The sequence below is a fragment of the Strongylocentrotus purpuratus genome, unplaced genomic scaffold, assembly GCF_000002235.5.
Source record: "Strongylocentrotus purpuratus isolate Spur 01 unplaced genomic scaffold, Spur_5.0 spur5_scaffold_9, whole genome shotgun sequence".
In the NCBI taxonomy this organism is placed as follows: Eukaryota; Metazoa; Echinodermata; class Echinoidea; order Camarodonta; family Strongylocentrotidae; genus Strongylocentrotus; species Strongylocentrotus purpuratus.
In genome coordinates this window covers 15,380,534-15,405,492 of record NW_022145615.1, presented here as the reverse complement: position 1 = coordinate 15,405,492, position 24,959 = coordinate 15,380,534, and the positions used below count along the sequence as shown (strand labels likewise).

At 37.2% G+C, this 24,959-nt stretch overlaps 2 protein-coding genes across 2 annotated transcripts; one reads left to right on the top strand and one right to left on the bottom strand.

Moving 5' to 3' along the window:
• Nucleotides 1–1,802: 1,802 nt before the first annotated feature.
• On the bottom strand, nucleotides 1,803–5,536 carry LOC578847 (outer dense fiber protein 3). The gene is made up of 4 exons (XM_778991.5): nucleotides 5,197–5,536; nucleotides 4,386–4,496; nucleotides 4,021–4,134; nucleotides 1,803–3,479 (listed from the first exon to the last, which is right to left on the bottom strand). Exons 1-4 carry the CDS (start codon nucleotides 5,321–5,323, stop codon nucleotides 2,998–3,000), a joined length of 834 nt encoding a protein of 277 aa, XP_784084.1. The 5' UTR covers nucleotides 5,324–5,536; the 3' UTR covers nucleotides 1,803–2,997.
• Nucleotides 5,537–5,691: 155 nt separating this feature from the next.
• Nucleotides 5,692–23,565, top strand: LOC115920609 (COP9 signalosome complex subunit 2-like). The gene is made up of 6 exons (XM_030976756.1): nucleotides 5,692–5,877; nucleotides 15,310–15,423; nucleotides 17,541–17,618; nucleotides 18,103–18,156; nucleotides 21,678–21,839; nucleotides 23,385–23,565. Exons 1-6 carry the CDS (start codon nucleotides 5,821–5,823, stop codon nucleotides 23,493–23,495), a joined length of 576 nt encoding a protein of 191 aa, XP_030832616.1. The 5' UTR covers nucleotides 5,692–5,820; the 3' UTR covers nucleotides 23,496–23,565.
• The last annotated feature ends 1,394 nt before the right edge of the window (nucleotides 23,566–24,959 follow it).

The following is a 24,959-nucleotide window of genomic DNA, read 5'->3' as shown; positions in this document are numbered from 1 at the left end:
TTTATGGATGTTTCTTGCCTGGGGACCTAGTGATGAGTTATTCCATTAACACGTTATTAATAAATGAACTACAGTTCTTTGAATCTAGTCAACATACATTACGTGTTGCTATGTCGGGCAAGCTTTCAGATTGTCAAAAACAACCTTTGTTGAAAAAGGTGTGCATTAAATTTGAATACATGTTAGTAAACCGGTCTATTACATAGGGGATAGTAGGCCTACATGCTTGACAACTAGGCTTAATAAGATTTTATGAATTATATAAGCCCAGGGGGGTGTTTCATAAAGATGTTCGTAAGTTATGCACGACTTTACGCACGACTGGAACATGTTCTTCGGTGCTAATCAGATTCTCAATCATTTACATGTAGCACAAGAACTTATCACCAGTCGTGCGTAAAGTCGTGCGTAACTTATGAACAGCTTTATGAAACACCCCCCAGGAAGATAATTTATCCCAGTTCAAACATTGTAAAAGCAAAGAAGCTGTCCATCTCTAATTTGGTGCCTTCAAAGCTGTATATTATCATCTTGTGTCGTCAGCAGCAGCTAGATCATCAGCAGCTAGATGTTGATTTGTATGTGTATATCAAGTCATGAAGAGGGCCATTAAAACCTCATTTATTTTTAATGTCGAAAAAGAATATAGCTTGTGAAGCGTTTTTCTTTCATGTTGATGTATGCAGTTTAATTCGGGCAGTTATAACTTTCATTCCAAGCTATGCACTAATTATATAATTTTATATCATATTTCGTCGTTCGAAATTACATGAGATCCCGCCAAGCGCATTCGCAGTCAATTCGCCGCGCAATTGATTTTTACCGGGAAAGTAATTTTCCCTCAGGTCCGAAGAATGTTATACCCCTTGCCAGTCAATATCTGTTATATTAGATAGCGTGGTTTGAAAATGTAGGGGGGGGTTCATTTTTTTTTTGCCAGATATTTTTCCTTTTTTTTTTCCAAGCATTTTTTGTTAAAAAAAAATGTGGAAAAATAATTTCAAGGGGAAAAAAATTGACCCTCAAATTTGGTGTAATTGGTGACATACAGTCCTCAGAGGGCGACATGCATTGATTAAAAATATATTTATTTCCCCAGCTGGTGAATATAACCATCAAAAGTGACCGGCCAGGAAAATATAACAATTACGATCCTCTCAATTGATATCACGTGACGAGCTCTGGACCAATCACATCTCGGATTCTCGGTATACCCACTAAACTCAATATATTTGGACCATGAAATCTTGTCTTTCCACTTGAAAGTCGACATGATGATGGGAAAAATGGTACAGGGTGTATCAATGAAAACAATGAAATGGGAAAGGTTGAAAATCCAAGGCTCGTTATGATATGTGAAACAAGTTTTTGACCTCTTTGGACCCATTTAGTGTAAGCCTTGGTATATGTGTATGATTACAATTACAGTTGTAATTAGAGTTGTGATTGATCAAAATTGATGAATTGGAAGTCTGTTAACACAATATTTACTTATTTGAGACTTAAACCAAAAGAATTCATGAATTCATAGAAAATTACCTATTTTGCAAAAAAAAATACAATCTCTATCAATGTAAACTTACAATTACAAATTGCACAATATTAGGGATAATAGCAACCTCTCAAACAAGGTCTTGAATTAAATTCACAGGAAAATAATTTTCCTCAAGTTATTACACTTGATCATTCCATTCACGCACAAAACAAAAAATCAAACCAAACAAAATCAGAAACAGCAACCTCTTAATTTGCATACATTTATAAGTTTAACCACAGCATATGAAGGCAAGTTGACAACATCATTACATTTTTTTCCTTTTATTCAAAGAAGACAAAATATGCAGCAAACAATGACAATATGAATACATATTGATAGAATGAATACATATTTTGATGTAATAAATTTATAAATATTGCATGTTTATAAAAAAAAAAATGCCACAGTTCATATATATACAAATCATTAATTATATGATTGCAAATGAAAAATGGAAATATATGCATAGTGTGAACTATTAAAAATGTCAATCGCTTGGAAAAAAAGTACCAGTCACGAATAATACTACATGTACATGTATGTTCTTATATAGATAATCACCTCGGCACACACTTTCACGCCCACCTATTTTCAGAGAGATCAACACCAGCAATAGCAGTAGTGAAACATTTGGAATCTGTTCTGATATACCCAAACACAATGACAGCCTAACTTCTAAATACCGGTTGGAGGAAATCAATCATGTGTAAGCATACTTAGTTGTGTTAAGATGTGTTTTTTTTAATAATAATTATTATATTATACACAACGCCCTGTCCATCCTGATTAACTATGCATTCTCACATGGCAAGTATTTTTCAAAGTGCACAAGGCATTGTAAATGAGAAATGAAGTCAATACAGAATGAACATAGACTGTGAAACTATTTACATGTACATGTACCTACTAGTAATAGTATTGAGGTGGAGTATTACACATACAAAAGTGGCGACGCTTGCATAGAATTATTAATGTATGTATACATCCTATCGTGGAAATTACGGAAAGCACCAAATCATCCAAAACTCTTTCATTCATTAACCTAAAATGAGTCTATATGATAAAAGAATATTGAATTAGATGCACAATATTAATACTTGGATACAAATGCATCATGGTTTACAAAAGTAATGCATGTATAACAAATCAGAAATTTATAGAGAAAATATTCAAAATTTGCTTGGGTACCAGTATTTGATAATAGGCAGTCTTCAATTAAAATGAATACAACTAACCAAATCTTCTTCAAAGATGTTTATTCGCACTGTCCTATTTGCAATAAAATATTGAATATTGCTTGATCTATTTTTAATCAGACCAGTACCAGCACTGCTTTGCCATATTCCAAACGGTGGAAGTTATCACTTCATCCATCACTGATAAGAAATTCATAAATCATGGTGCTCAAATGTCAGTCAGATCTCAAGTTTTCTTGGGATTCCAAAGTTTTTTATTCATTATTAGTCTTTTACTACAACAATTAATGGACAAACAAACTCAGAATGTCTAATCCCAAGTGAATGGCTGGGATATTTCCTCTTGTTAACAGTCACCTTTTCTGGGCTATGTGCTCCTGGACCTGGTTTGGTAGCAGAGTCGTTTGCTAAATCATGACGCCCGAGCATGGAGTAACTGGGCTTCTTGAACTTTGTGACATCAGGATGGATGGCATCGTGACTGCCTGGCCCAGGGCACTTGGCATGATCTTCTAAGTAGCTGCCCACATGGGGGCGTCCTGTCATGGAGTGACTGGCACTTGAATACTTGTTTGGAACTTTGCTTCCAAGGAGGACGGGTAAGTCGTAACTGTTTGGAGCTGGGGCTTGATCTCGTTTCCTGAAGCGCGTGCGGGACCCCATGGAATGTACAGGAGCATGTCTTTCACCCTGTGGATGAACCTTTTCAGGAGAATATGCATAAGGTGATGGTGTGATGAATGTATCTGTAGAAGGAAAAAATAGAAAAGCAAACAAAAATGATTAAAAAAATATTCTACTTTTTAAATGACATTAACAAGAACAATTCTACACTTATCAAATATAACAGTAATTAGAGATCTATAGTTTTCAAACTTAAATACATTTCTCCAATTTCAGTTTCAAGGCCAACCATTTATCTTTGTAAAAATGAAGAAAACAAACAGGTTAATTTTTTTATTTTAAACAGAATGTTAAGTTAAATGAAATACTGTCAGTATACAAAGATACTGAGATGAAAGAAATTCATAGAACTTGTACAAATGACCCTTTGTAAATATCCATCTATCTTTTTGACATTTACACATGGAGACGACGTCCCACTTGGTGCATTTTAGAATAATCACTGCCAAGGTGATGGAGGTGCTTAATGGATATATTTTGTTTGCTTTCTTGAAAAGAATACTTCCATCTGGATATCATTCATACAATGTACCATCGGTGCATTTAATGAATCAACAAATATGATTTCACTTTCATGAACATGAATATGTAGAATCTACTTACTTGGATCCTTTTGCCTTGCAAGCATGGAGTAAGCTGGAGTACCATCTTTTCCAACCCTTGTGATTTCTGAATGAATTTTGTAGCCGGGTCCGGGACTGCAATCTTTTTGAAACACTGCATTGGGGAATAAATCCAAAAATTAATATACATGTAATATAAAACAAACTAATCACTGTATACAATGCAGTTCAATTCAAAGCCACTGGAAATACAGATGTAAATGTAATGAATTAAAGAATATGGAAAAGGCAATCAACACAAAATTTAAACAAAATTAAAATAGAAAATACTTGAAAAAATTAAAAAGGCTTTAAAAAATAATAATTAAACAACATTTGAAAGATAGACAAAAATAAGATACTTACTTGAGTTCTCCAAGCGATGCCCAAACGAATATGCTGGTTTCATGTGTTTGGTGAAGTCATGAGCAACAAACCCACTCGTTGATGGAAGACCATATCTTCCTGGTCCGGGACCTAAGATTACAAAATGAAAGGTAGATTCAAAATATAAATTGCATAGACTCTACAATGTACATGTAGGGTCTACATAAAAAAAATCAAATAGTCAATTGATGCCTGAATACAGAAGTTATATCTGCCATTAAGTTGATTTAGACCTAGTGTCTACTAAGTAGTCTAATACTAGACTAGTTTAAGAAGTTACTAACAATAAATCTACTTTCATTGAAAGTTTATGAACTAACTTGTTATATAATATAGACTAGAGGTCTAGTCTAGATCTAGACTTCTCTAGGTTAAGGCTCATGGAGTTTTGATAACAATAAAGTCAATATGACAATAATAACATTCCTAAAGTAAAACAATAAAGACTCAGGTAGGATATTAAACTAGGGTCTAGACTAATGTTTTTCGTTCAATCTGAACAGTGAAGGCAAAAGAGATCAAACTTCGAAGGCTTTAATCCTGCTTTATCATTAATATTTTTGTTTAGCGTCTGGACACCCGACCCCCAATCATAATAAAATTGTTCAACATTAAACTAATAAGTCTTAGAAGATTTATGAAATATATTGCTTAGATCTATTAAAGTTAGACTTCTTCAAATTCCTGTTTTAAATCAACTGTCTTTGTCTGGATACAAAACTTGTCCGGGCACAATGTCTGGGTAAATATGCTCGCGTACTAGCGTAGCCGTAGAAAATTATCAACTTACCACGCTCACGAGCAGCAATAATAGGTTTCTCTGCCGATTTTTTTGACTTTGCTGACATCGGTTGAGCATATGGAGAATCATTCATGTCCCGTTTCTTTTGCTTGGTCTTTTCTTCTTGCTGAGACATGATTTCAGATCAATTCGAGCAGTCTTGAAGAAATGTTTTAACACATGTGATACTGCCGATAACCTGCTGAATAATGACGGTATCTTATGTGATGTTATGGCTTATGCCCTAGATACGTGCACACGGTACGAGTTTACTAGATACCGTTGTGAATACACGCTCCAACTCCACAACAAAACAACGTAAACAATACAAGTTAGTTGCGCGTGGTGCGGTGGTGGTGGATCAGCTGTCCGTTGCTAAGACGCAACATGTCTTATCAGCAGCCAAGCGAGGGCGCTAGAATTTATAGCGCCATTCGCGACAAGATCTTGAACAGCTGTTTTAATTTAGGACAGTAGATGGCGGACTAACAATTTTCTAGACTGAAAACTTAACTATGTACAATTTTAATCTGATCCTTATAATGTACACATATATATCGGCGACTTAAAATCGAACTCGAATGACCGGTTGAATGTGATTGAATACCTTGCAATTACCAGGAAACAAGCAAGATGTCTGACGGGGAGGACGATTTTATGGCTGACAATGACAGTGATGATTACAATTTAGTGAGTGAATATGTAATTTAATGTTTACAATGCTTACATTTTAGACGATTTTACCCCACGTGGGAAGGCCAGGTAGATAAATCTTGACTGCTCCGAACCAACATTCAACAATACTGATCCTAGCTTGGCCCACACCGGGGGCCGGGCCCACACATAGGTACATTACTATCCTGGCTGTGTATTAAAACCTGTTCTACGTACTTACTTACTTGCTTGGTATACTTGGTAGATAAGCTCTCTTTTCCTAAGGGAAGGGCTCTCAATTGACTCTTCAAAGTCGCCACTGTAGGTGCAGACGAATTCCAGACAACTCTTCACAAAGACAACCCGCCCCAAGGCCAAGACAACCCGCCACAATACCCTGGAGTCTCGCCACAATACTCTGGCTGGACAACTCGCCACGGGCGAGTTGTCCAGGGTGGGGTGCCTTTTTGGACAACTCGTCACACTTTTTTCCCTTCATGATTTCTAGATCAAAAATCCCTCATCTTAGATCTAGATGAACAGATGAAATTGTCATTTTATGTAGGGTCTAGACCTCTAGGGTCTAGACCCTAGGCCTATTCATTATTCTTTTATAGATCTAAACACAGTCATTACAAAGAATAAAGAATAAAGAATATTCCTACCATTAAAAAGTTTCCTGAGACAGAAAAATGAACTTAAAAATCGAGAAGTTATTCGGCGATCATAGTCGTAAGCCTTGGGTTTGTCCAAAATCTTGTTGCAGGTCTTATTGCAAGCGCAAGGAAAATCAACTTTATCAGTTAGAACAGCCTCGCCCCCCCCCCCCCCCAACTCCGGGGTCGGAATGACCGCATGCGTGTTACCAAAATATCCGGTAAAGGGGTACTTTTCGTCCGGCCCGAGAATTGTAAAAAAAGGGGTGTATTTGACTTTTCACCCGGAGATTTCTTTAAAAAGGGGGTTATTTTTTTTTCTCCTTCTCATCTGTTTGGACTCCTGAGAAATTATTCTGAATTTAGGGGGGTACATTGAGCATTTTTCCGGATTTAGGGGGGTCTCGAAGGCAGGAAAACCCCGCGAAAACCTGCGAAAGGGCAGTCCTCAAATAGGGGGTGCTTTCAAAAATAGGGAACAAGCATATGCGTACCCTAAGTAACACTGAGTGGGGGGCGGGAGAACAGCTCTCAAAATACTCACAATTCCCATGTTTCCTGTCATGACTGTGTTTATAAAAGAATAATGAATACATAAAATGACAATTTCATCTAATATGAGGGGTTTTAGATCTAGAAATCACGAGGGAAAACAGTGTGGCGAGTTGTCCGAAAAGGCACCCCACCCTGGACAACTCGACCATGGCGAGTTGTCCAGGGTATTGTGGCGAGATGTCCAGGGTATTGTGGCGGGTTGTCTTTGGGCGGGTTGTCTTTGTGGCGAGTTGTCTGGACCCCGTGCAGACACTACTTTTTTTGGTAGGTTATTCGGCGCTTGTTCAGAAACGTATAGATCTAGGCCTACAAAAATTGACCGGTAACTCCGGCGTGGAGATACGCTACTAAGATATATCCAAAATGAAGTAAATATTCATTAAATGTCCAAATAAAGATCATGAGTTAAAAGTCGTTATGTTAATTAATAATTACCTGTTTCATGTCAGTTTTCTCGTTATTTTTGGAGTATTTTTCGGATAAACGTTGATGTTAGTTTACACCTTTTCACAGGTTTCACGGCAAACCGCGCCGCTGCACAAAACAAGTACAGATGGTGGGTTGCGGGCGGGTGTGCGCCTGTGTGAAGTTATCTACCGTAATGTCTCAGATCCTCATTACGGTAGATAACTTCACACAGGCACACGCCGGAGTTACGAGTTAAATTTTGGATACATTTCTAAACAAGCCCCAGTTATTCCAAGGTTGGACCACTCTGTTAGAATAAAAGTCTTTTCTAGAATGCCCTATTAATTTCTTACTTTGGGTGGGAGAAGAATCTTTGTGCTGGAGTTGTGTAATAACCATTAAGGTATTTGTACAAATTAGTAAGGTCTGTGTTTGCTCTTCTCTCCTTCAATGACTCAGTAGGAATTTCCTTGTTACCAAGACATAGGCATTTGGTCTGCACCTTCTTTAACTTCTCAATATTCTTCTTTGTAAGTGGGCTCCAAGCAGATGATGCATATTCCAGCGCTGGACGAATTATGGATTGATACAAAATGGTGATTTTCCTTTCATCAAGTGCAGTGAAACAGCGTCGGAACATTGCAACCTTACAGCGAGCCTTTTTAACTAGTTCATCAACATGTTCGGTAGGGGTGAGGGTATTGCTAATTATAACTCCCTAGTCCTTTTGGTTTGCCACTTTCTGCAGATGAACACCATTGATAGAATAATTGTAGATAATAGCTGCTCGGATGCGCAGGACAACACATTTTTCAGCATTGAATTCAAGTAGCCATAGTTTAGACCACAGGTGGCCAACCCACGACCCGCCAGCTCTTCTGGTGTGGCCAGCGAAGCATTGAAAAAGTAATCATAAAAAATAGTCCATAAAAAAAATGCGGGCCGCATAGCAGCGATGAAATAGGGTATACACAGCTATTTCTATTTCCTTAATTTGTTTTCATCCTTCACAACCTATTGACTTGTTACGTGGTTGATACAAAACTCCTCAAATTCCCTCTCATTACATTACAATAACGACATTAAATTCACTCGCCGTGTTTATTTCAGTTTGTAATTTCCGTATGCAGTAACGTTTGTAAATATGGAGCTATTAACATTGTACACACCTTCTAGAAATCTTTGTTCTAATAAGAAAAAATTGTTTGTTATTCCACCAGTGATGACCAGGTCATATGGTGAACGCAGCTTCGCTCACACTGCTTCAACTTCATGGAACAATCTCCCGGAAAATCTAAAAAACATTGACTCCATTGTTAAGTTTAAGATTGCTTTAAAGGCGCACTTATTTAACATTTAATTCATCCATTTTGTCTGTTACCCAGTACGTCTTGTCTTTGTATTCTGTTGTGTTTTTCTCTAGAGCGCTTAGGGACATGTTTTAATACTATGTGTTATGCGCTATACAAAAACAGTTAATTATTATTATTAAGAAATATGTTTGAAATGCCATACACCCCTGTACTTGTATTGAAACTTACAACCCTTTTATCCCAACGTTGAATTTTCTCATGAATCTTAATCGTAAACTGGATTGTCCCCTCCCCTATACACCGCGTACAATTAGATGTACATGTTCAACAAATAAAGTTAGGGTATTCTTTACGCTGTGTCCTTGATTTTGTGTGAAATAATAACCAAAAATGGCATCGACTTCGAGATCTGCGAAGAAAAGGGAAGTTTTTGATGAAGGCAGAAACTTTAAATCAGATTGGTCTCTGAACTATTTCTTCATGGAAGAGAAAGGGGAACTACTTTGGCTTATTTTTCACCACAAAATCACAAAAAAAAAGTAAGCCTGATTTTGTTGTTTGCATGTTTGTTTTTGCAAAATTGCAGGTGGTACACATTATTGCATGCGTGTGTGTGTGTGGGGGGGGGGGGTAAGACCCCTAGGGGTGCTCACATATGAGGACATACGGGGGTGTGCCGCTCTAATGGGTCACTTTTTCACAAAAAATCCCTAAACATGAGTCCCACTTTTAACAAAATTATTATACCATAAAAAATGGGTCCCTTTTTCAAAATTTTCAAAATTTTTGGGTGTTTGCCATGAAACACCCTCAAAATACCTGAAAATTGTGAAAAATGGGTCTTTTTTCGAGAAAAATTATCCCTAGAAATGGGTAGGGGTTTCGGAGCTTGAGCACACCCCCGTCCAATCCAAATCTGAGTACCCCCCCCCCCCCCCACTACCCCCACTACCTACGGCCCGCCAAGTTGATGCGATCGTTAACTGTGGCCACCCGTGGTTTAGACCATGCAGCGAGTGCATTTAAGTCTCTCTGTAGTTTGTCACAATCATCATTTGATGTTATTTGACGGTTAATCTTGGTATCATCAGCAAATATCTTGGCAGTAGTGAGAACCATATCGGGAATGTCATTAATGAAGATTAGAAAGAGGAGCGGCCCGAGAATGGACCCTTGCGGCACGCCGCTTGTCACGGACCTCCATCTTGAGGTGCCGTTTCTTAGCACTACTCTTTATCTGCGTCCAGTTAGGAACCCCTCAATCCAATTGAGAATGTGTCCACTGATACCATTGTGCTTGAGCTTGTATAGCAGTCGACGATGGGGGATGGTATCGAATGCCTTTCGAAAATCAAGATATATGACATCCATTCCTTTAGTCTCGTCATATGCTTTAGTCCAGTCATAGAGACATTCCAAGAGCTGTGTAACACATGAACACTTTTTCTGAAAGCCTTGTTGGTGACATGAAATCATATTGTCTACTGCATGTTCCATCAGTTTGTCGTAGATTATTCTCTCAAGAAGCTTTACCACTTCTATTAACACAACTGTACAAAACTCAACTGATTTCACTCAAAATAGGTACTTAAAGGGAGTCACACGTCGGTTTCCATGTGCAGAAGGCTATAATTCGCTGACACCAGACTTGGTGGAAATACCATTAATGGGAGTACAAATTTATACACAGCAAACCCGTTGGCCAGTCAAGAATTCCCCCTAATCTCTCGGAGAATACTTGAGAGTCGATCGGTTAAGGGAAAAGCAAAGCATTACATAAGGTCTAATGGTCACAAAACTGAAGGTTAACCCTGGTGATTGACAACACCTGTTATTGGGTAAACCCCCGAACGGTGTCGAATTCCCCATGAGAGCTGACTACTGAGTGTCTTTAAGTGACAATCGATTACACCTAAATAGCAGTAAAATACAATTTTTTCAACTTACCAATGTTAGAAAGAATAATTTGAAAATTCAAATCGTGAGTCTATCTAGTACTAAGTAGTCTAGGCCTAGACCTACTAACACTGTCAAACTGTTACAGCCACATCAACATCGTTGTGTGCATTTGTGTATTCTTCTTTTTCCTGAAAAGTGCAGGCTTCATGAAATGAAGATTAACGCACTGTGGACATCTATTGAAACTAAAACGGTCAGTTTTTGCAGGTTTAGGGTTAGGGTTAGGGTAAAATGACAAAAACTGACAAATTTTGCAGCTGGGCCGCGTTGTCAATTGAGCCGAGTTAGCCTGGATTCTGTAGGTTGATGCACGCACAGTCAATAGTACGTATATCTAGACAAGAGTTCCTGGTGCAGGTGTGTACATTGTATCGTGATGTGCGGATAAAAGTAGCTTGTCTGCATGCTAGACGGTGCCATCCTTCAATGCCGCTTTAAAGGCATCGAGTGAGAGAAACTATCTTAGGTCTTTCTTCAGAGAATTCTATTCTTTGCTGGTGCGCCGGTGAAAGAGGGAGGAAGAGTACACTTGGGAGCTGCAGTACAGAGTCCAGAAACGTGAGCCATGACCTCTTGTGATCGACGTAGATTCAGTGAGATGTTGTTTTCACTTGATATCTACCAGGTCCCAGCGGATTCTTCAGAGCATAGCAAGTCGACTCTGGCAGCACCTACTCTGGAGAGTTGGCCATTCAGTGTAGATCATTCAGTAATGCTGTTACGCTTGATCTGCTGTCATATCTTGCACTGCTTCTTTGGACCTGCTCTAGCTTCCTGATGTTTCGTTGTGTATGTGGGTCCCATGCAGTTGTTGCAAACTGCACTATTGGCCTCACACATCGGTCTTGTATGTTGCCTCTTTAATCTTGTGACTGCAGCTGTTGAAGTTGCGTTGAAGAAGAGCTCGGTTGTAGTTAGCCTTCTTGGTTGTGATGTCAACACGTGTAGTAGAGGACAGCTTTTTGTCAACGTTTAGTCTGAGATACTTGGCAGAGTGAACTTCATTAAGGATCAATCCATGGGTGTAGTAGGTTGAAGATGTAGGCTTGCGTTTGTTTGTTATGCAAACAACTTGGCACTTGGAAGGATGGAACTCCATTAGCCACTTTCTTTCCCACTTCTGCAATGCATCTAAGTCGTCCTGAAGTAGTGCAGCATCCTGAGGTGATGTGTTTCTCTTGTAGACTGCACAGTCATCAGCAAATAGTCTTGCTGTGGAGCTCTTAACGCAGTCTTGGAGATCGTAATTGTATGCCAGGAAGAGAAGTGGTCTGAGGACGTTGCCTTGCAGAACTCCAGACGTAACCTCTGCCTGTGTGCTGACTTGTCCATCTACCAGAACTTGTTGAGTTCGTTGACTATTATAAGTGTATTGACTATTCATGTGTGCAATTGCTGCCTATTAGCTAGAGGTCAATACGCATTAGCATTGACTCTCTATGCTTTGCTGGAGTGGCTTGGCCTGGCCATCAAGACAAATCACACAGTCACACCCATCATGCTCAGTCATAGCATGATTACACAGTCACTGTCTAGTCTAGTCGCGACAGTAACTTACCTTGTAGTTACTTATCATTACGTGCATTAAAATGCATTGCCATTGCTATCTGAATATTAGATCTAACTGTAACAGTTGGACACATTGAATGACTAGTGCATAGTGACAGTTAAAACAAATGCTTCGAAGTCTCTGATATCGACGCTTGTTCCGCTGAGATTGCATCTGTCTCCTCTGACCGCCTCTAGTCTACCGTATTTGCCGGCGTAAAGGCCGCAGTATTTTTGGAAGAGAAAATATCAAAATTCGGGGTGCAACCATGAAACACAGCACGAATTTGTACATATGGGACAACATTGAAAGGGGATGGACATTTCTAGAATAACTGTCTAGAATAACACGTCTTACCGACAATTATGTGTTATATTTTTTAAATGAAGGGCAAAGTTTTGTCATTCTCGTAATAAAATTCATAACTTACCAACCAAACTCTACTGGTAGAACTAGATTTAAGTTTTGCCATAGCTAAAGCAACCTCAATCCTCTCGCTCGCGCGAGAAAAGCTATAGCGCAATACCCCAGAGAAAGCTGCAAGGGATAGCATCACGGTCGGGATGGCCGAGCGGTCTAAGGTGGTGATTTGGGTTGCATCTACATTTCTATGGGTGGGTTCATATCCCGCCTCCGACATTTTTTTTTTTTTTTTTTTTAATGACAAAATCAGGGGTGCGGCCTATGCGGCGCTGCAGCCTTATGGCCAGCAAATACAGTATTCATAGACTTAAGTACGTCCTATGGGGTACTGTTCAGTTCGGCCGGACCGAGACAAATGAGATATGCAACAAGTTTTTCACTCTTTACGTCTTCATATATCCACTTCGGCTGCAATATTACACTAAATCTTATTAAAAATTAAAAATAACACGAAAATATTTTCTTCTTCTTCTTCTTTGGGTTAAGTCTACCTCCTTCACAGTTGAAGATTCTTGCAGTCTGATGTGTATGTGTGTGTTTACGAGAGCCAGGGGCATGGTGCAATGCTATTAAAATGGTGCAAGTAAAAAGTTTCCGGACTAAGTTGAGGCCTCCCGTCAGGCATTGGCGGAAGGCATTCGCGGATGGCTTGCTCATTTAGATCCTAAATTAATGATTAATCTGAGAAAGTCTTGTAGTCAACATGATTTGTTGTCGGCCATCTTGGTTTGAGTTGATGAATAATCATTTTTTCTTTTCGAACGTCCAATAGCTACGTACGAGTCAGCCTGGCTTGACCAAGTGATATATGAATATGCATAAACCCAATATTGAACAAGTGCTCTGATTGGCCATTGGCTTTATCTTGGTAAGTTGACCCAGAAATATACCAGCCGGGTCACGTTATAGATTACCAGTTCGAATGCATGAACTTACCGTTTCAATACAAATTGGATAACTCGTATAAAGTAAGTCCGTAAATTTCGCATTTGGAAATATAAAAACTTTGATAATTGTACTAGGGTGTCTGAACGATTTTTCAATTTTCCCTTTGGGATCGTTTTTCACCATTATGGTTGGATAATAAGCCAGGTCACAGTTGCAGTTTGTATTCATTATTCATTATTCATTCATGCACAAAGTGCACTCCATGATACACAGGTGGAAGTATTCTTAAAAAAAGGGGAAACAAAGGCTATTTATGAAGCACCTCCATCGCTGTAGGAGTGATTATTTCAAAATGTACAAAGTGGGATCTCTTCATGTTTTGAAGTTCTGTGGATATTCGGGGTCATTGCAGAGATGTGCTAATCGTGAACTGTCTATTGAAGAAAAAATTACTCAGAATAATACATTTCAATTTCAAGACTCACCGATGTTTCTATCAAAAGATACAGCCCCCTAAAATTTAGGCAATATTCATCCAATTTTTGTCAGAGTCAACGAAAAAGACGTACATGCAGAGTTATTTTGTTTTGCTAAATTTAAGCATTGGGAATGGGGAATCTTGACAAATGTCAGTTTTATTAAAGAATGACCCATACATGTACCAGACTGTTATTTCTGTCTAAAATGACAGTGTACATGTACATGGCCCTGTTTTGTTTCATATAATGGGTTATCCGATGTCGATGACATTGTCAATGACATTGGCAGTAATTTGGCTGTTCGCAGATGATGCCAAGCTCCAAGTAAAGTGTTGGTAATCAATTAATCATCCTAATGAGTATCGATTGTTTCAAGAAATTGCAATACACGGTCATCCTGTGTTTTCTGAAGTAATCGTTGCATCAACTCCTAGTCCTAGCTACCTAGAGCGACAAACAATTTCAATTCACCACCCAAATTAACCTGCATATGTTGTTATATAAAATAACAAAATAAAATCTTACTTTACAAGATTTTTTCAAATACGTCTTGTGCTAGCTACATTTAGTCTAGCATCATGTGTGCTGCCCGGTGTGAAAGTACATACTGCACTACTTATAGCTACTTGCGCCCTCTATAGCAAACAATAACAACGCTGACCATGTAGAGATTAAGTTGCTGACTACCATTAATCAAGTCCATTTGTTTATACGTGCAGTTGTTAAAAAGAAGAAGCGTTAACCCGTATGTGCCAAGCTACACGGCCTTTAACACCCAACTTACAAACTCATTTCAGGAAACCATCAATAGAATTAGCCTTAAAGAGAAGGTTGAGTTCTGGGGAGAGGTGAAAAATAACTTGTGAGCGTTATCATTGTTATTGTGCAAGTGTGCCAATTACCTAACGATAATGCATGGAAGTATGACATTGTATATTATTTGTATCAATCAGAGGATATTCTTTGTCTTTGTTTTCTTATGTGAAGATGAGATCTTCTCATGGAAATTTAAGTATTTTCATTATTGTTTGTTTTTTAACAGCCCTTGTAGAGCATTTCAGTTCAGTCACTTCACACTTGATATTCTCTTTGTTGAAATCTAGAATCCATTGACTCTGACTCTTTGGCTTCTTCCATTATCAAATATGTTCACAAGCTGGTCTGGAAAATCAAGAGTTTTTACAATGTAACAGTCTGCATTAAATTTAAACATATTTTTTCTCTTTGTTTTTAAAAAGGAATATTCTGAAGACACCAATTCCGAGCCAGATGTAGACCTCGAGAACCAGTACTACAACTCCAAGGCATTGAAAGAAGATGATCCCAAGTCAGCACTAGAAAGTTTTCAAAAGGTAAGATTTCTTGATACTTTGGATTTTCTATTTGTGCCCAAAAAACAGAAATATGATATAATGATCTGGCCTACATGTATTATTAAATCTAATATTTTATTCAATATTCATAAGTATTCAACATCATTCAGCCTTTTCTCAAGATTTCTTTCTAGGAATTTGCACATCAGTGTTAATGGTAATACAATTTAAGCAGCTTTACATGAGTGCCCAGGAAATTCTGCAGATAACATTATACAATTTCATATGAATTCCAAGTTTACTATAAACGAAACCAGCTTTTCTTTCATAGGAGTTTTTGTAAATTTGTTTAGGTATGGAATAGAGAGGCAGTTCTGATAAATTTTATCTGACAGACACACTTGAATGACTGAAATGTCAAGCTCCAGTCCATTTGCATGCTGAGTAGTTGTAAGAAAGCTTTAAAAGGAAAGTCCACCCTTATATTAAGTTTATTTAAATAGAAGCAGAAAAATTAGAGGAACAAGTCGGTGAAAGTTTTGAGCAAATTTTGATCAGAAATAAGAAAGTTATGAATTTTAGAAGTTGCGATCAATCAAACACAAATTGGCAATCTTGCAAGCTCCTCTCCAAATTGCTCTGTACATTGTACATAAAATTTCATGAACTTTAATTTTCTTCATTATTGATGATGGAGTAGATTTTTCTCATACAGAGGTTGAATACAAACATATTTGTAATAATAATATTAAGAGTGCATGTATGATTGAAAACGTTAGAATTCTGCCTTTTTTAGTACAAAGCAAAAGGGAGGAGAGCCCGCAAGATACGTCACAGAGGTTTTCAACTTCTGTTTGATTGATCATAACTTTCTTATTTTCAATCAGAATTTGCTCAAACTTTCACTGACCTGTTCCTCTCATTTTTTTGCATCTATTAAAACCAACTTAATATCAGGGTGTACTTCCCCTTTAACCCTATCATTTCAAAAGCTCCTTTGAAGGGCATAGAGAGGTTATAATGTGATATGGGCTACCGGTATACAAGAAACGGAAATTATTATTATTATTCTGACTTGTTTTGTCAGTTGAGCTTATATTAGAGATACTGATGTACTTTCATACAAACTTCTGAATTAGAGTTTATTCAAATTTCTTGCATAATAAATGAGAAGTTGTAACCAAAGAATATTAAAATAAATATTTTGAATATCTTATTCAAACAACAATCAATGTCTATGCTTCATTTCAAGTCAGTGGATACTTTATTTCTGAGATTTTTGTGATTTTTTTTTTTTAAATCAAGAAATATGCAAACGTATATGTACATGTACATGTAGCTCATTAGTATGTGCATAATCAAAATAAACTGATATTGTATCACTTAATGAACTGCATATGTAGGCTTGTTGTTTATAAGTTACTGTTTTGCATAAAATCAGGCATTTGATTTTCTCAATCTTCAAGATTCCTTTTTTTAGGGGGATGTGAAGATGACCCCCCCCCCCCCCCCAAGTCATAATGAGCTCTTTGAAAGCCCAGTCAGAATAAGGTTAAGTCATATCATTAACTATGATCTTCATTTCAATGTTAAAGTATCTTCTGTTTAGCCATTTATAAATCTCAGTGATGTAAATAGAGAACCTGACCTACATGTACATGTACATGTACATCATTGAATTAGCAGAATCATTATTTTGAAATATTTTCCAATTAGTTTTGAACTTTTAGTTCATCCTTCTGATTATTAAATCATGTGTAGTAGCATGCTCCAATGGAATATGTGTAACATGAACTTGTCTATAAACAAAACAGGTGATAATTATATGGATGAACTCACATAGCTTTTGAGAGTCTGGATAATCCATTTTCAAATATTATTAAGTTTTTACCCTATGATTACATTTGCTTTTTCATTTAATCTAAGAGTTACTTAATTTAAAGGCACACTGTCCTACTTGTAGCTACTTGCTCCCTCTATATAGAAAACTTCCCCAATCAGTGCCTGTTGATCCCCCATGATCCTCTTTTTCTTATGTTAAATGAGAGCTGAGATAATGAGATAGCCACCTGTCACAGTGACCTCGTTGGGCGGTCTAATCCCTTCTGGCTTAAGTAGTAAAGCCTGCCTTTAAATGTTGTGTTTATATCATCTAGGTATTGGACCTTGAAGATGAGAAAGGAGATTGGGGTTTCAAGGCGCTCAAACAGATGATCAAGATTAATTTTCAGCTGGTAAGCACACACAAAATCCTGATGTGTTATTTTTTGTTACCAATTTGAGACGTTTTTTACAACTTATTGTCAAGATGAATTTTAGACACTTTTTAGGGCTGAATCTTTTATCTGGAAAAGAAAAACATCTATTGCTCTTACCATATTGTGACTACCCAAACAATGTTAGATTAATTTTGATTCATAGCCAATTTTTTGGAGTTGCAATGTCTCTACTCTACTCATGGTTTGTGGTGAGAATGTGATATCACATGTGTTTTTTTTTTACTCTAAATACATGTAGCTATTTAACAAGCCAAAATGAATCATAAATAATTCATTCATAGGCAGTGATTAACATGAATGTTTCTTGTTTCAGCCTTTATATCAACTTATCAAAAATGAAAATCTGTAAAATTATAACACTTTGTTTTAAACAAACATCTGTTTAGAGTGATTTGATAGTTTTGTATTATGTAATGTTATATCTTTGTTGCTGTTGCAGGGAAACTATGGGGAAATGATGACAAAATACAAGTTACTATTAACATACATCAAGGTAAGAAAAAAAGAGAGGTTTAATCATTCTACTTATTGTATCCCCGGTAGTATGCTGGAGGATACTTTGGATTCAGCAGCAGCACGCCGTCGCCGCGTCCACCGCGTCATATTCTTGTGTGCGCTCTAACTGCCACATTCCTTTACAGATTTCTTTCAAATTTTGTGTGGAGGTGTATCTTGGTATAATCTTCTAGACTTATAATTTTTGGTGCTGCCCTCAGTGTTCTTTTTTGTATAGGGTAAACAGCCATATTTTTTTGATGGTTTGTCTGTGCTCTATAGTTCACATTTTTTTAAAGGTTTTTTTTCTTCAAATTTTGAACAAAGGTGTATGTTGGTAAAATCTATGCACCTATAGTTTTCGGTGATGCTGTCACCAGTGTCCTATAATTTATAGGGTCAAAGGTCATATTTTGCAGGATGGATTGAGTGCACTCTGCAGACCACATTTCTTGATGGTTGTTTTCCAAACTTTGTATAGAGGTGTATCTTGGTACATTCTATGTAATGTTTACTTTTTTGTGATGCAGCCCTCATTGTTCCATCCTTTATAGGGTTAAAAGCCATTTGTCCCTTTTGTGTGCTCTTACTGCTTGATGGATTTCTTTCAAATATTTTATGCAGGTGTGTCTTTGTAAAATCTACACATCTTAAGTGTTTGGTGATGCTTATCCTAGTCTTGACAATAGTCCGAGCCACTAGGGGCGATCTCTACATGTACGTCATCCTTATGTTTCAGGGAGGGGAGAGGGTATCTTTGTCCCTCCTTCGAACATAAGGATGACACAAAAATTGCTGCCAGTGCCGGGGGATACATTCGCATTGCGCGGTAACGAAGATTGCGATATTTCTAGTTTTCTCTGAAGTTTCACGTGGCATGTTTATTTTTCCCAATGTTCTTGGATGTTATATGTGTAAATACTCATTAAGGAATTGAATCGTGTCTGAAATGTTTTCATTATGCTCTTCTTTAAAGACCCTATCGGAAGAAAAAAAAATCAAATATATGAATTAATTATCAACAGGAAGCTTATAAAGCCATAGATTACAATAATATCAATTAAGTATGCTATTTTATTAACTGTCAGAGGAGTAACAGCTCTCTGAAAACTTTATATATCTAAAGCTTTGAAAATCAGAAGTTGTTGACCTAAAAACTAGCTATCATCTTGATGCCACCTTATGTGGAGTACCCATATTCACAATGACTTTGCATTAAAGGGAACCAAAACCTTCATGCTAAGTTACTTTTATTTTAAAGTTTAAAAGGTTTGAATAAAATCAGTGAAAATTTTAACAAAATCGGGCAAGGAATAAGGAAGTTAGAGCTTTTTGAAATGACTAGTCACTAGAGGGCGGTATTCAATTTGTTGTGGTCGAGTGGATACGTTGCCGGACTGTCGATCGCAAGGTCCGCGGTTCGAGTCCCGCCGCCGCACTAATGTTCTTTGGCAAGACATTGATTTACATTTGCCACACTCCACCCAGGTTAAGTAAATGGGTACCTGGTAGGAATTTATTCCTTGAAATGCTAGAGCGCCGTATGGCAGCCGTGCTAAAGCCAGGGTAATAATCCGGAGCGCCAGGAGGGTCAAATCTGACTGACATGAGCGCTATACAAGAACCCACTATTATTATTATTATTATTATCATCTGTGGACAACTCTCCATGCCTTTTGTACATAAAATTTCACAATTTTTTCCTATTCTTCGTATTTATTTGTGTTCTTGATCCGACTTCATAACATGTGAAGTAGAATATCATTTTGCATTCTATATCTTGCTTTCAGGGGAGTGGATTATCTCAATCACAAGAAAACGAAAAAATTGTGAAATTTTATGTACAAAAGGCATGGAGAGTTGTCTGATTTTATACCTTGCCCGATTTCGTTCAAATTTTCACTGATATTTTTTAAATATCTTAAACTTTACAATAAAAGTAACTTAGTATGAAGGTTTTGGTTCCCTTAAATTAAGCATGGCTCATCACCTCAGCTATATAAGTGAACCGGTAGGGTCCACATGTTATGTCGTCACCGTAGCTGGGGCAAATTTTACCCCTGTTGACCCGTAATTTGGAGGGATGCAGAAAATGAGGTTTTAATTTGCTATTGTGAAATGCCAAAAGGAAAAATAGTTTTTATTCCCCTATATTGGTATTCGATGTTCATTCAGCTTTCCATTGATATAGGCCAAATAACAAAAAAAATGTGTTTCCCCGTCCAGACTTTTTACAAAAAGAAGGAGGCAGGGCATTACTATTTACTCTTATAGCTGGCCAAGCATATTTATTTACAGATATTGTGATATGTGAGTATATATGATGTAATATATGACAAAAACAAATGAATTGTATCACTTAAAGGTAATACAAAGTTTTGGGAAACTTTGAAAACTGGGTGGATAGTGATTCTTTACAATTTTGATATATTTGGATGCCCCTGTAGATGTATCATAAGCACTAGAAAAATTAGCCCCTGAAACACTTCTGCTTTCGAGAAATATTGAATATAAAAATTTACTGGTGCTCCCGGTAAATTTTGATAAATTTCAATGAGCGCCTACTGCCATACAATGGTAGCTGCGACCATGAAAATTTCAGAATAAGTAGATGTGATATATCATTTCCAACTGGGAATAGCTTATCGGTCGATTTTAATCAAGAAACATCGTTGTATAGCTTAATTAATATCTTGACCTTGAGAGGGAGCTATACAACATAACAAGTGTATTATTTACAATTTCATAACTTTAGACTCGATTTCAACTGCGACAACGATCAGTGAATATTGCTTCTAATATGTTCATTTGAACCAAATTCATGACCCCATACCAAAACTTTGTATTACCTTGAAGAAGCTATTTACCGTAAACAAAATGCATATCACAGGTTTTAGGGGGGGGGGGGCTTCTTTTTTTTCTGAAAAGTAAATATTTAAAAAAAGGAGGCGGCGGCCAAAAAGGAGATGGGCGGGGACAAGAAACACTTCATTTTTGTTACTTGGCCTAAAGTTTTATTTTGGGTAGGGTCTTAAAGGAGAAGGTTAAAAATTATTGAATTAAGTTTTCATTATTTTTATGTCATTGTGAAAGCTTAACAAAGAAAAATGTTGACTGAAAAGGATGGCTCATCAAATGCCCTCATACCGGTATTCAAAATATGACAAGTAACAGCTAAAGGTTGTGGACCGCAAATTTCATGCCACATGTTTGCGTAGCCCCATATACACACTTTTCTGTCTACAGTACATGTGACTCTTAGCAGGACCAAGCCAATTCCTTTTCATTTCTGATGATTCCAAACCTCACAGTATACACCAATACTTGTGTGCTACATGGTCAACCTCCAATTGCTTCCATTGCAAGTGCACGACCAAAACTCAAGTTTTTCTTAAATTCAAAGATATCAAGTTGAAAGTATCCAGGTAAATTGTCATGTGTACAACATCAAGCTTATATACATACAGTGCTAGTACTACATCTATCTAATACCCTTTCAAAATTTGTATGTTACCTCAGAGTGCAGTAACGAGAAACTACTCAGAGAAGTCCATCAATAGCATCTTAGACTACATCTCTACTTCCAAGAACATGCAACTGCTTCAAGAATTCTATGAGACTACTCTCATGGCTCTCAAGGATGCCAAAAATGACAGACTATGGTTCAAAACAAACACAAAGGTTAGTAAAAAAAAACTTACCTCATCTGTTCTGAATGCCACACACATGTTAGAGACATAAAGAGTTTAATTCGAGAACAGACCAACACAAATCTGTAAATAGCACCCCCTCCCCCCTCCCGAAAAAAGAAAAACAAATGTAGACCATTTATTTCTCATACCTGCCAACTACTATGATTTTGTCGTAATTATTACGATTTTTTGTTTTAAATTTCGCCTTTCAATTTTGTGTCACAAATTCACCTGGCACTGTCCAGGCCGACGCTTACCCGTGCCCGGGAGAGCATCGGCATGGTACCGTGGGTAAAAATGTTTCCCAGCTCAATCACTGTCAACTCACCACTCAGAAACTGGGACCAAATGTCCGGATTTATGTTTGGACTCAGAGCAAAATTAGTCTGTCATCTTTGGTTTTAAAAACAGCAATGTTTACTATTATTATTATTATTAAATCAGCGCCTTCAACTGCAACTCAAAGTAAAATAGCAGGAGTTTTCGGTGACGGACCTGGGATACCGTTGTATGGTAGTGGCATTTTTGTAAATGTTTTTTTATTTAAAAAAAAACATGGCGTCCGAGTATTTGAGTATTTGCCTGTAAGCCTGGGACCGCCTGGGACCACTACCGCAAATCTCCGAGTATAAGACGCACTTTTTTGCTGCCGAAAAAAAATGAAAGTCGGGGGTGTGTCTTATACACAGGTACAAAAAAAAAATATATATATATATATATTTTTTTTTTTGGTTAAGTTTTGATTTATGCCCCTCCACCTGGCACTATGTCTGGCAATATCTCCCAGCTCAGTAATCGGTATGTTGACTCACCACTCGGAAACTAGAATAACACTCAAATTTGTCTGTCATCTTGGTTTGAAGGTAATCTTTCTAACAGATCTCAATATGTAGTTTATCATAATAATTCATCCAATTTTCTTCTATTACACACGGTGTACCACAAGGTTCTATCCTAGGAACTCGACTGTTTTTAATTTACATTAATGATCTTACACATTCTTCTAAAAACGACATTGTTAATACTTTTTGTGACAAGTTCATAAGCACAAATCGGGGCCTTCAACTGCACGTCGCGGTTAAATGAAAGTCCTTCCCCACGTGGGTTTTTTAACACAGACATAAGACATAAGGCAAAAAAATAGGGGTGCGTCTTATACACAGAGATTTACGGTATGCACATCCCTTTATTTTTCTCCTCCAGGGTCTATTTCATCGGGAATTTTGAGCTTTTAGTCCTACCATCATATCATTACCCTGGCTTTAACCGAGCTATTATGAAAAGGTACACATGCATTTAAGGAATTTCTTCCTACCGGGTACCCATTTACCTCACTTGGGTGGAGTGCAGCAAATGTAGATCAGTATCTTGCCAAAACACATTAGTACTGCGACAGGACTTTATCTGCGAACCATGTGATCGACAGTCCAGTGACATATCCACTAGACCCCGATACCTCTACATTAGTAAATTAATCAGTCATGTAATATTGGTATGCTCTATCTTTAAATTTATTATTCCTCCTTCTTTTTAGCTTGGAAAACTGTACTACGACAGAGAAGAATTCAATAAGTTGGCAAAGATCTTAAAACAGTTACATCAATCATGTAAAGTGAGTACCTCTCTTCTTAAGTCATTCAGCTGATCACAACTGACAACAATTTTCATGGGTGCCTTTTCAAGTGCACCCAAAATGTAATAATAATGATGATGATGATGATGATGATACTAATAACAACAACAGCAACAACACTTATTATAATGATATTAATGATAATGTTAATGATTATAATGATAATGATGATAATAATATGGTCTCTACGCTTGTTAGAACATCACTGTATTAGTGTCTCAAAAACTCGGATGACGCATTCAAGAACAATTGTGTTTTCAGCTTGGATTTAGATTGATCCAACCATGGACCTATTACGGATGGACATTCATCGTTATCTTAACAAATTCATTGTGATTGTCTCCGTAAATGTCGTCTCAATAACATTCCCACATGTTTCTTCACTTTGATCTCATCATGGTCACTGCCAAAAGCCGGGACAGAATCAAGATAGTGATTTTACACATTTTAATCTACATGCGCAGAAGATAATAACTCGCCTAAATCATGGAAAATCGATGTGCAGTTCTGGCTTATAATTGGAAATTGTTGTACATGTATTTTATTTTGAAAAACATGTTGATATTACCATATAGAGGTTATTTTTTTATTTTTTGGTTGTGATTTAAAATCCAGTTTCCCCCTACTTCTTCATTATATTCCAGAGTTACAACGCACAGGGCTGATACAGATCATGGCCTTCTAATTGTTTATAAGGTCATAGGTGTGTGCGAAAGTTTGCGAATCAGTAATAATACATTTCATATCACCAAAATCATCTGCTTTTCAACTTTGCTGCTCCCCATTGGGGATGCTTTCATTTAAGACACACTCTTACAGAGCACATCATCCAAACAAAACCCAAGAGAGGGAAACTGCTCGCTGCACCTTTGTCATTTTTTGTCAATGACCGAAAATGCTTACGCAGTCGTTATAGTTAAAACAGCTGAATGTTCTCATTAAGATGCACATAATCAGAAGGCGGCGACTTATCATTGGATCATCAAGAAAGAATCACGTTGAATGTCCATCCGTAATAGGTCCATGATCCAACTGAGTGATATTCCTTAGATTTTGTGGGAGTTCATTCCATTGTTCCGGTGCTATCTTTTAAAATGCCCTATCTCTATATGATTTTGTCTGCACAGAAATTGGAAAGAACAGATTTTTTTATTTGAACAGATATTGTGTTTGGGTGCGTACACTTGTTGATGAGTTTACAAAAATAAACAGGTGCAATACCATGTATACATCTGAACACCAGAACAAGTAGTTTTATATTCAATTCTAGATGTTATAGGTTACCAGTGAAGTTCAGATAGGATAGTAAATACATGTTTGTATTTCCCTTTGGCTACAGTGAGTTATTATTATCTAATTGACTTGAAATGAAAGTATTTGTTGTTTTCTGGTCCAGAAATGTTCTCATTCTACCAACTTTATACATACCCATACATACCCAAATGAATTTCTTTGCAAGATGTTATATGTATGACC

Coding starts and splice junctions, on each gene's coding strand:
- LOC578847 (XM_778991.5), bottom strand. CDS start 5,323: ATGTCTCAGCAAGAAGAAAAGACCAAGCAAAAGAAACGGGACATGAAT. Junction 4,497..5,196: donor TATTGCTGCTCGTGAGCGTG/GTAAGTTGATAA, acceptor TTGTAATCTTAG/GTCCCGGACCAGGAAGATAT. Junction 4,135..4,385: donor GCATCGCTTGGAGAACTCAA/GTAAGTATCTTA, acceptor TCCCCAATGCAG/TGTTTCAAAAAGATTGCAGT.
- LOC115920609 (XM_030976756.1), top strand. CDS start 5,821: ATGTCTGACGGGGAGGACGATTTTATGGCTGACAATGACAGTGATGAT. Junction 18,157..21,677: donor TACTATTAACATACATCAAG/GTAAGAAAAAAA, acceptor ATGTTACCTCAG/AGTGCAGTAACGAGAAACTA. Junction 21,840..23,384: donor GGTTCAAAACAAACACAAAG/GTTAGTAAAAAA, acceptor CCTTCTTTTTAG/CTTGGAAAACTGTACTACGA.